Consider the following 11916-nt stretch of genomic DNA (forward strand, 5'->3'; position numbering starts at 1 on the left):
ATTGCCGTTCCTGGCCAATGGGAGCTGCGGGAAGTGGTGCAGACCAGGACACTTCCTGCAGCTCCATGGTGATTCATGGCCAATGGGAGCTGCAATTGCCCACACCGCAGGTAAATATAGCAGTAACAGCCTGCCAGGGGTTAACCCTACGATTGCCAGGTGTCCGGTTTTGAACCAGACAGTTCAGTATTTGAGCTTTCTGTACAGGAAACAAATTGAGAAAATATAAATGTCTGGTATTTTCTAAATAAGATGGAATGTAGATTGCGATGTAATGTCAAGTGTGTCCAGTATCTTTATTGAAACCATCTGCCCTGGTGGACCAGATCTGGCTGGTGAGGCCATATTTGCCCTCCCCTGGTTTAAAACCAGTTCATCATCTGCAAAATCCTATCTGACTTTGGTTGCATTGAAATATGCCTGGTTTAAACATCCACCCTGCAATTTGCATTGGTTTCATTAAATCTGTTAAAAAATCTCACCCTCAACTAACTCAGTACAGCTTTCTCCTGTCAACAAGGTCTAAAAACACACTGTGCAGAGGTCTTTGCAGGTTAACACTTGGTTCTCTAACATAGTTTTTCCTGTCCAGAAAGGCAAAAATGAACCTTTTTACAAAATGGCTGGGCCTATACTAATATGATTCCTTCTGTAATACAGGCGGGACCCTTAGGAAGAACACGCCAGCGGAGAACCCAACAGAAATTAGCTTTGCAAACGAAGAAATTAGGGATGTATCCAGTAGGCTTATCCAAAAAGTGGTACTAGCAACAGCTTTTAAACTACGGCACTAATACTCTCTTTCCTTTGAAGACACATTACTCCACCAAACACTACAATAACAATGTTTAAAAAAAAATAAAATAAATTTATGGCATAATATATTGTGAAAAGCACCTGAAATACATTCAACTTTCATCTTTGTAACAACTTCAAGTTTTTTTTTCATTCTTCTTTCTGTTATCCTTTCTTGGAAGCAAACATATAATGCAGCTTTGTACTGAGTTTGCAAACGCTTAAGATCTTTTTTTTCCTTCTTTTGCTTGAGAAGATAAAAAACAGTTTTTATAAACACATTCAGGTTGGTTGTTTTTTTTTCTGAGGTAAACTTTTTCCTGAGTAGTTAAAAAGAAAAAACAAACAAAAAAATACTACATACATTACAAAAATAAAAATGAGGTCTAGTATATTAAACAATCTACATTTTTTTACTCCAAAAACCTTCCCTCCCTCCTCCCATCTCCCCGTGCCATTTACTCCCAGTAATAAATTCTTCACGATGGCTTGAAGAGTTGATTTTAGGGGGAAATATGTCCTTAATATGGCACAATGCAGTACAGAAAAATTGCCCATAGTGCCACATTCAAAAGGAGCTGGTTTTGTTAAATGATGGCTGACAAACGTCTATTAGGAACAATAACGGAAATAAGGTCTTTGTAAATCGACTAAAGAGCTGTCATGTTACGGAGGAGAAGACTACAACCAAATGCATCCCCCCCAGCTGCATCCTTTACATTGCTGGTCTCAACATGGATGAACGGGAAAGTAGACGAATAATAAATAGATTATCCTGAGTTCAGTGAGCGACTACTTTCGAAAAAACAAACGAACAAACAAAATCAGTCAAGTCTGACATAACAAAGCCTGTAAAAGAATTTGTTTGTGTTTGGTTCTTTCCTTGGATCAATTATTTCACTGTCAGATCAGCTTGGACAGAGAAGAAAGACAAAGGACCCGGACTGAATTCACGGATGAGCTGCGATTCCATCCTCAGCAGCTGGCACTAGACCAGAGACTCCAGAGCAACAGAAATCAACGACTACAAAATAACCTGATCAGAGGTCAAGTTGTCATACAAGTATCACCACCAGCAAAAAAAAAAAAAAAACCCCAAACCCACCTCTGGAGTCTGAGGCTGAAGGCTCGGCTCCCCTCTTTCCACATGCCGTCAGTGCCTGGACCCGTACATTTTATCCCATTCCACATACAAGTCCAACTCCTTCTGGGAGACAGTGGGGCGGACTTTGCAGAAGGCATTCTCAAAGTCTTTGTAGGAGGTGGGCTGCAGCTGGCTGGGCAGGCCGTGGAGTTTGGTGGGGCCAGCCTGCTGGCACAGTTGGATGAGCTCGCTGCCCGAGTAGCTCTCGGTGTGCTGCACAAGGGAGGCCATCTCCCTTTCGCTGAGGCAGTAGTTCTGCTGGGCCAAGGTGTGGTGGAGGATCTGCCGCCGGGCGATGCTGTCGGGCGGGCAGATGTAGAACCGCTTGGTGAACCTTCTCTGGGAGGCTTCGTCCACATTGCTGGGCCGGGTGGTCGTCCCTATGACCACGACGTTCTGCTCGGCTGAGGTAGCGATGTTGTCCAGGTAGGAAAGCAGCTGGGACTTGAGGCCACTCACCTGGGTGGCTTCTTCACCACTGCAGGCCACGAGGAGGGACTCCACCTCGGTGATGAGCACCACCGCCGGCTGCCGGCAGTTGGCCACGAAGAAGACCGTCTGCAGGATCTTCTCAGCCTCGCCCTTCCACTTGGAAAGGAGGGCCGTCCCGCTCAGCTTCAGGAAGGTGGAGCCCAGCTGGGTGGAAATGCACCTGCTCAGCAGGGTCTTCCCTGCCCCACGAGGCCCGAACAGCAGGATGGTCCTGGGTGGCCGGCTCTCCCCAGTGTAGGCCCCAGGCCTCAGGATAGGCCACACCAGCTCTTCCTCAATGGCGGCTTTGACAGAGACCTGGCCAGCGATGTCTGTCCACTGGACGGGAGGGCTGCAATCGACGATTTTGTTGTTCACCAGCTCTAGGATCAGGGGGTCCATGTTTTTCAGCTGCTCTTCCACGGGCTGGCTGCTGAATACCTGTGGCTTGGCCTGCATACCGTGGCTGAAAGTGTGGCCCGGCTCCCCACCTGCACGCTCGCCATTGGCAAGGGGAGGAGTGAACTTCTCAAAGCTCTCCCTGGCCCTCAAAGGGGCCTCCCCAGCACCAAACGGAGGGGAGACCAGGCCTTTCATGGGCTGGCTGCTGTACTTCCCTACGTGGTCCTCCAAGGCCACAGTTGTGGCTGCTCCTGCTGGCCTTTTCCCAGCCTTGAAGGGCAGCTGGGAGGCCTCGGTGCTTCGACTGAAGCCGTTGCCTCTACATTCGCTGTTGTCGGACATCTGGTATGGCGACTCGGGGGTGGACTTTGGTTGCTCGTAGCTGTATTTCCTGTACCTGCCCTCACCTTCGTCCTCCCCCCCGGGGATATCAAAGGCCTTTCGTTTCAGGGAGGCCCCTGAGTCACTGCTGAGGGGGGGCACCGGGAGCGGAGGGAGGCTGGAGCTCTGGTAGCTATAACCAGGGATGACCGGGGGCCTGGAGGAAGGGGGTGGCGGGGCGATGGGGGTGGGTGCCGCAATGCCTGAGGCCAGGTAAGAGGCTGACGGGTGGGGGGGGTGGATCCCCCCATAGCCAGGCTGCGGCGGGTAGCTGCTGGAAGCGTAGTTGTACATGGGACCTGAGGAGCCGTAGCTGGGGACCAGCGCAGAGGACGGGTGCGTGGGCTGCAGGAGCCCTGAGCTGTGCAGGGACGAGGGGTGGGGAGGGGGAAGTGCTGTAGCAGGCTGGCTGCAGTAGCCTGATGGCAAGTAGGTGCCACTGTAGCCTGAGGTATACTCCTGAGACGAGCCAAGGCCGCTGGAGCCGGCAGCTCCCCCGCATGCGTTAGTGGGATACATGGGATCTGCGAGGTTGCCTGGGACTACGGGAGAGCTGCCAAGGCCGACGGGCCCGTTTCCTGGGCCAGAAGGGACCACCCCCTTTGAGCCAGGCAGTCCATCGTGCATGGCGTTCAGGGGGTAGGCACCGTCCGCGCCGTGAGACATCGGCCAAGGCTCGACGTCCCCTTTCTGACCATTGAGCGGCCCAAAGGCTCCATCGCCGTAGCTGTTCAGCACTGGCCTCTCGTAGGGCGACTCCAGCACCCCCGAGTACTTCTCCGCGTACCTCTTAAGGAGGTTGGAGGCCGTCAGGGCGGAGATGTCGTCGTTGGCCCAGGCGTAGTTGAAGCGCTGCCGGCTGCTGTGGTAGAGGTCCGATTTGTGGGCCGGCGAGGAGGTGGTGGAAGAGACATCAAGGTGCTGCTCTGGCCACTGGTTCAGGGGCTGGGCATGCTCTGGTGTCCAGTGCATCTTCAACAGAGCTGGGGAGAGGGAAACAGAGGCAGAAAGGGTTAAATGCAGTCCCGGAGTAGCGCAGCAGGACTAAGCGCAGCACCCTGCCGTTCTCAGCCTGCTAAACATTCAGGAGGCCCTGGCTCAGTGAATGGCTCCATGGAGGGATGTCTTCGGCTGGGAAGAGGCCAAGAACCCCTCACCTGACTGAAAGGGGGCAGATCGTTCGAAGAGCAGAACAGCCGCAACCCCACTGAGGTTCCAGGAGTTCAGGGCGGTTTAGCCCCTGGGAAACACAACCCACGGCTTTCAGCCGCCTGACTTCCGGCACTAATGTTTGAATATTGTCGCAAAAGGCTCCATGCGGGCCAAAGCGCCCCTTTTGAGGCTGGGGTGGCCTCCCTTTGGGAGCGAGTTTCTTCTCCCCCGTGAGTAGGGGGAGCAAATCTCTTTTATTTAAAAAAAAAAAAAAAAAGCGAATCAGCCTTCACAACCAAAAATGTTTTAAATTACACAGGGAAAACATTTGGTAACCAGTTAATTGGCTGCTACAGCCCAGCCAGGCCTACCGCACCAAGCTGTGGAGGCGGGGGTGTGTGTGTGTGTGCGTGCACGCGCATGCTCCAGACCGACCAGGTTGGAGCAATGCCCCACTGGTGACACTGGTGCAGCGGGTTTGGCCTGAGCAGCCCCCGCTTGTGGTGTAGCAGGCTCAGCCCAGCCTGGCCAGAACAGCCCCTGCACTGCAGGTTGGGGTTGTTTCAGCCTGGTCGGGATGGCGTACCCCTCCCCTGACTTGCGAGATCCCAGCTAACTGGTTAAATGTAAGTTTAGCCTGTTATCTTTTAAAACAGGATTTTACATCCCTAATATTCACCTGTATCAGAGGGGTAGCTGTGTTAGTTTGTATCTGCAAAAACAACAAGGAATCCTGTGGCACCTTGAAAACGATCAGATTTATTTGGACAGAAGCTTTTGTGAGCAAAACCTCACTTCATCAGATGCATGGATATCTCTCATTCCCTGCTTTTCATGGGCTAGTATATTTATGTCTGTAATTTCCACTCCATGTATCTGACAACATGGGGTTTTACCCACAAACGCATATGCTCAAATCAATCTGTTAGTCTTTAAGGTGCCACAGGACTCCACATTTTCATTTAAGCTATGTCTACACAGCACAGTTATTTCAAAATAACAAAGTACGTGTCTACACACAACCAGTTATTTCGACATAATATCGAAATAATGTCCAGCCGGAGGACTTCTTACTCCAACTCCTGTAACCCTCATTTTACGAGGTGTAAGAGCAGTTGGAGGAAGAGTTCTCTATTTCGAAGTAAGTGCCATGTAGACATGCCCAAGTTCGAAATAAGCTATTTCAAGTTGCGTAGCTTATTTCGAGTTTAGCCCTGCTGTGTAGACGTACCCTTGGGATGCTTCTACACAGCAGGGCTTAACTCAAAATAAGCTATGCAAATTGAGCTACGTCAATAGCTTATTTCAAAATAGTTTATTCGAGTTTTGGTGCTGTGGTGTGAGTCCTATGACTATACATCAGATTTTGTATTTACAGGATGGGCAGCAAGGATGTAATAATTGGGAGTATATGCTGAAATCGTGTCTCTGATCACAAGTGACAATATGCTTTTTGTGGAACGAGGTTTACAGGAGCGGTCAACAAAGGCTTCCCTTGTCGACCGAGCCGTATCTTGACTAGTGTGCTATGCTGACAATCAGCTGATCCGGCACAGCACAGCGGCCATTTTTATTTTAATGAAGCCATGGATATTTAAATCCCTGCTTCATTGTCTATGTCAGGTAGCCTATTTTACATGCCTCTGCTACCAGAGGCATGTAGTCTAGACATACCCTGTTATTTCAAAATAACGCCTTAGGCTACATCTACACAGCGAAATAGCTATTCCACATCTTTAAATGCACCTGTTATTTTAAAAGATATTGAAATATCATATATATAGTAGCCCAGTGTCTGTGCGTCTGTAAAGCTGACGTACACGGCCACGCCCCCCCTGGCCGTGTACATCAGAGCCCCGCCCCCCCTTCCCCTTGCTCCGTGGCGGTTCGGGCCGCACGGCCCCCTGGACACACACCCCCACCAGCGCTGCTTCCCTTTCCCCTTCCTCCGGCCCCCCATCCTCCCCTCCAGCCCCACAGCCCCCAATCCCCCCCAGCTCTGCTTTCCACCTCTCTTCCAGCCAGCCCCGCCCCCTTCCACTCCCTGTGTGGTGCGCTGTGGCGTGCTGCGCCGCTTCCGGCTGAGCGGTGCTCCCGCCGGACCCCGGCAGGGGAGCAAGCGCTGGCAAGGGGCCCGGCGGGAGCACCGCTCAGCTGGGAGCGGCGCAGCGCGCCACAGAGGGGGAGGGAGGGAGGGGAAGGGGGGCGGGGCGCCACGCAGGGAGAGGAAGGGGGCGTGGCTGGCCGGAAGGGGGGTGGGAAGCAGAGCTGGGGGGGTTCGGGGGCCGTGGAGCTGGACAGGAGGAGGGGGGCGGGAAGCAGACCTGGTGGAGGGGGGGTGCAGCCACTGGCCGCAGCCGGACCCCAAAGGGCCGCTTGCCGCCGCTTGCTCCCCCGCCGGGGCCCAGCTGAGCGCCACTCAGGTGGGCCCGGTGGGACAGGAAGGGGGGCAGGGCGGTGATGTACACATCCAGGGGGCGGGGCCGTGTACGTCACCGCCCCCACCTTCCTCCTCCTGCCGTGGCGCTGAGTGGTGCGCCGCGGGAGAGGAGAGGGAGGGGCCCCTTGGCTGTGTACGTCACCGCCCTGCCCCCTCCCCCGCGGCGGCCCGGCTGAGCGTGCAACACTCAGCTGAGCCACCATGGAGGGAGGGGAAGAGGGCGGAGCAGTGACGTACACGGCCAGGGGGTGGGGCCGTGTATATCACTGCCCCCCTTCCCCACCCCCTGGCCGTGTACGTCACCGCCCCACCCCCCTCCGTCGCGGCAGCCCGGCTGAGCAGGCAGCACTCAGCCAAGCACCACAGCGGGAGGGAAAGGCAAGGGGGGCGGGGAGAGACAGAGGGGAGAGAGAGGCAGGAGGAGGAGGAGGAGAAGAGAAAGGGAGAGTGAGAGCAGGAGGGGGAGAAGAGAAAGAAAGAGAAGGAGAGAGAGGCAGGAAGCAGAGGAGAGCTGAGAGAGAGGGGGTAGGCAGTAGGAGAGAGAGAGAGAGAGAGAGAGAGAGAGCGCTCAGGAGAGAATACCTGAAAATCCAGTCTTATGGCGGGCTAATTGGCTAGTCATATACATAGTAGCCCAATGTCTGTGTGTCTGTAATGCCGAAATGCTGGCTGTTCCCTCTGGGCGGGCGCTGTTGCTGGCTGTTCCCTCTGGGGGAGCAAGTGGCGCTAGCGACCGTTTGGGCTCCGCGCCTACCATGCAGCACGGGGAGTGCGGAGCCCAAACGGCCATTTGGGCTCCAGGGTTCCCCAAGTGAGAGGCAGGAGCGGGAGGAGAAAAGAAAGAGAGAGAGGCAGGAGGCAGAGGAGAGCTGAGAGAGAGAGGGGGGAGAGGCAGCAGGAGGAGGAGAGAGAGAGAGAAAAAGACGGAGCAAGAGACCGGAGGCTCAGGAGAGAAGACCGACATGGAGGAGAGACCTGAAAATCCCGTCTTATGATGGGCTAATTGGCTAGTATTTAGAAATAAATGCTATTCCAGCATCCCTGTAATCCTCATTCCACGAGGGTTATGGGATTTGTCGAAATAGTGCTTTAGTTCGAAATTTTGAAATAAGCTATTTTGAAATAACCTCGAAATAAGCTATGCAATTTACGCTTCTTTTGAGGTAAGGGTGCTGTGTAGATGCACCGTCAGTGTTCTGCACATCTCCAAACAGTATCATGTGCCAAACCTGAGATCTGCCCCCTTGTGGTCACATGAATGCCGAGATCAGAGGCATGTTTTGTTGACAGTCCTATCAGGAAGCATTTTTTGACCAAGACAATGTTGTGGTTCAGTATAGAGCACACAGGATCAGGGCCTGCGAGGAAACATTCTCATTCCTGATGGCTTGCCATGGGTTTCACTCTATTCACACCACACCTGCAATTCCCAGCGTATCACTCATAACCACTGTGGTGCTTTCCGTTGCTTGAGCCACTTTTAATCCAAGAGTTTCAAAATATGACCCGCACGCCATCCAGCACATGATGGATCTTTAATATCACTACTTCTATTGCAGCAGTGCTTAGAAACCCTCGCCGTGCCCAAAGCAAGCCACTGCAAGGGCAAGACCAAAAGACAAACACTGCCCTATGAACTCACATGCCCGGCCAGCGTTAAGGTTGCCAGAGGTTGTAACCAAGATCAAAAGGCTGTAGCGCAGCAATTTAGACTCGCCCTCAGCCTGTTCCTCAGGCCTCCTGGGACCGGGGACAGCAATTTTCAAGAAGCAGCACTTTGCAGTGGTGTCAGAGGCACATGGGGGCAGGGTAACACTGGTCTGCATTTTCACTCAACCTGCTTAAAGGGTTAGATGTGGGGTGGGCAATGCATTTCGATGGGGGAGGCCATTCTGAGAATTTGGAAAGTGGTTGAGGGCCACACTCTTCCATATTAATAGATGAGGTGCAAAGGTCTGGGATGGAGGTTGGGTGCAGAAGTGGGCTTGGGCTAAGGGAGGGAGTCTGGGTGAAGGAGGCAGTTGTGACCTGGGGCACTGGACTGGGGTGCAGAGGGATGGATTGTGACCTAGGGCACGGAATTGGGGTGCAGGGATTTGGGTTGTAAGCTAGGGCAGGAGGGGACTGTGATCTGGGACAGGGGATTGGGGTGCCAGATCCCCAGTTTGCCTGGAACTGGCCCCCAAGGCTCAGGGCCCCCCCTCCCCCAGCACTGGGGAGCCCATGCTAGTGCTCCAGCTGCTGCCCTATCTTGTGGATGGAGCACACAAAATCTCTACTGGCCTGGGCCGCTAGCCTGGGCCCCCCTAGGCTCTGGTGTGCTGGGGAATGTGGGGAGGGTCTTTCTCCTTCTCAGTCTGGGGCCACGTCAGTGAGGGCTTGGGGTTTTTGGTTAGCTTCTCACTTGTGTGCGGCCCCCGAGTGGTTTTTCTGTGGATCCGCCCCCTACCTCCTAAAAAGGTTCCCCGCCCCCGGAGTTTGAAGGTAAGTTTGGGATAGAACATTAGGGCCGTGTCTACATTGGGCCACTTATTCCGGAAAATCAGCCGCTTTTCCGGAATAAGCTGTGAGCTGTCTACACTGGCCCTTGAATTTCCGGAAAAGCAACGATGCTCTACTGTACAAAATCAGCCGCTATTCCGGAAAAACTATTCTGCTCCCGCTCGGGCATAAGTCCTTAATCCGGAATATTGTTCCGGAGAAGGGCCAGTGTAGACAGCCCAGTAGTCTTTTCTGGAAAAAAGCCCCGATCACGAAAATGGCGATCGGGGCTCTTTTCCGGAAAAGCGCGTCTACATTGGCCACAGACGCTTTTCCGGAAAAAGGGCTTTTCTGGAAAAGCAGCCTGCCAATGTATACGCTCCTTCTCCGGAAAAACTGAAAACGGAATAGTATTCCGTTTTAAGCATTTCTGGAAATTCATGCCAGTGTAGACACAGCCAAAGGCTCTGCACCTCTCCCCTTAGACATGCTTCACATAAGGGACGGGGGCACAGGAGACTCAGCCCCAAGGGCTCAAAGAAAGCAGAGGTGGATTTAAGCAAAGATGCTAGGACTCAACTCAAAGGCTGCGGTGCCTAAAGGAGCTGCCGTGTAAAAGAGCAAACCACAAAGCAGCGGTTCCTATCAGTACGTGGATAACGACACCTCCCCAAACACGTCTCCTTAAGGATCGGGGGCTTGCTATGAATTTTCCATGAGCCAAGAGGAATCCCAAGCTCTTTTCATGTGAAATTCAACCCAGCCTGGCAGGTCGGTGAAATATCTAAGAGCCATGAAGGGCAGTGGGAGGCCCCAACGGCAAACAGCCCTGCCACCCCAGAAGAACTGCAGAGCCCAGCAGAGCAAGGGTCCAAAGAGACTCCCATGAGGCCAGTGTGAATGGGGGCGTGGGGATAAATCAGGCAAAGCAGCCATAAAGAGATACCTTCTGGAATGCAGCAACTGCTCTGGCCCCATGCAGTGCGTGAGTTGGGCGGGAAGGGGGGAGGTTCCAATTTTCCCTGGAGTCCACCCAGCCAAAGCTGTTCACACCAGGGTCCAGGTTCAGCTTCTTACAGGACCAGCCTCCTTCTTTGTGCTGCCTGCAGCATGCGTCGGTAGGCAGGGAGAGACAGCAACAAGCCGGACAAGCCGCCATGTTGTCCAGCACAGTGTTCTCTGGAGGGAGGGCTTTTGTTCCAGATACAGTACCTGCTCGGAACTGCTGTGGTCCCCTTCCGACTCAAACAGCTCCCAGCAGGATTTTACCATCGGGCAGGGCACGCTTGTGTCAGGTGTGGAGCATCCTCTGGACTTTGTCTCCCTCTGGACCAGGCCTTTAAGGGCATGTCTACACTAGGAAATTATCTCGAAATAACTTATTTCAAACGAATAACGTCTGAAATAACTATTTTGAAATAGCACGTCCACACTGCAGGGAAGCCCCAAAATGAGTCCGAGGAAGTCTCCCTTAAAGTGGATGTGCTACCTCGACTTAGAGCCCCAGGAAGCACTGGGGAGGAATGACTCTGAATGACTCAGGGGAGTCGTTATTTCGAAATAGCAGCAGCAGAACGTCCACACGACTGCTACTTCGAAATAAGCGTTATTCCTCATGGAAAGCAGGAGTTATTTTGAAATAACCAGCCCCTTATTGCAAAATAACGGGCTGGGTAGTGTGGATGCTCCGTGCCGCTTGTTATTTTGAAATAATAATATATGGAGATATACCTATCTCATAGAATTGGAAGGGACCTTGAGAGGTCATTGAGTCCCGTCCCCTGCACCCATGACAGGGCCAAGTACCACCCCTGACAGATTTGCCCCAGATCCCTAAATGGCTCCCTCAAGGATTGTGCTTGCAACACTGGGTTTAGCAGGCTATCCTTCGCCCCATTTTGAAATAACTCCCTAGTCTAGACTAGGGCTTAAGAGCGATAAATATGGGCAAGGCCGACTTATCCAGTAGGCACAGTGCCTAGGGCCCACGATACTTTTAGGGGCCCACGAAAATGTTTTAATTTCTTTTAAAATCAGAAGGAAAAAAAAAGAACTTTTAGGGTCGAAGAAAATGTTTTAATTTTTTTCTCACATCAGAAAAAAAAAAAACTTTTAGGGCCCACGAAAATTTTGCCTCAAACAGAAAAAAAATGACAATGTTGAAGTATTTAAAGTTATACCAAAAATAACTTTTAATATTTTTTTTTATGGAGGAAGGGGCCCACGAAGGCAAAAGTGCCTAGGGCCCACGAAAGTCATAATGTGGCCCTGAATAGGACTTCACATCTGTTTTCTACCTGGCTACGGCGAGTGATTCTGATCAATTGACACAGAAGCAGGAGGAGCATCTGATTGGCAGAGTCCCCTTGCAGGGTAACCAGGCCTCATCAATTCCGAGGCAATCTTCAAGAAAACCCAAACCGACGCTTGTGCCCTGGAAATCTCTATCTTTAGACAGTAAAGGGAGAAAGCCTGCAGCCGCTGGCTGTACGGGCGAGCCCTCTCGCTTAGCGTCCGTGCCTTGCTGACTCCACAGAAAGCAATGGAGTTCTGCTGCTTTTCACCCTCTGAGCATCAAGGCCAACGAGTCTCAACAGAATTTAGGGGCTTGGCTTGTGCGGTCTCGGTGTGGTGGGAGGACATAAGGCAG

At 52.5% G+C, this 11916-nt stretch overlaps 1 protein-coding gene across 4 annotated transcripts in view; it reads right to left on the reverse strand.

The window, feature by feature from the left end:
- Nucleotides 1-246: 246 nt before the first annotated feature.
- Nucleotides 247-11916, reverse strand: part of FIGNL2 (fidgetin like 2) — a 60126-nt gene continuing 48456 nt past the window's right edge. For 3 of the 4 annotated variants that reach the window (XM_075902039.2, XM_075902038.2, XM_075902035.2), the window contains exon 2: nucleotides 247-4176. In XM_075902039.2, coding sequence (XP_075758154.1) covers nucleotides 1949-4165 — 2217 coding nt within the window. In that variant the 5' untranslated portion in view covers nucleotides 4166-4176 and the 3' untranslated portion in view covers nucleotides 247-1948. The remainder of the gene's footprint in view (nucleotides 4177-11916) is intronic. The other variant, XM_075902037.2, reaches the window with a different exon arrangement.

Source organism: Pelodiscus sinensis, chromosome 31, assembly GCF_052426305.1.
Source record: "Pelodiscus sinensis isolate ZL-2025 chromosome 31, ASM5242630v1, whole genome shotgun sequence".
Classification (NCBI taxonomy): domain Eukaryota; kingdom Metazoa; phylum Chordata; order Testudines; family Trionychidae; genus Pelodiscus; species Pelodiscus sinensis.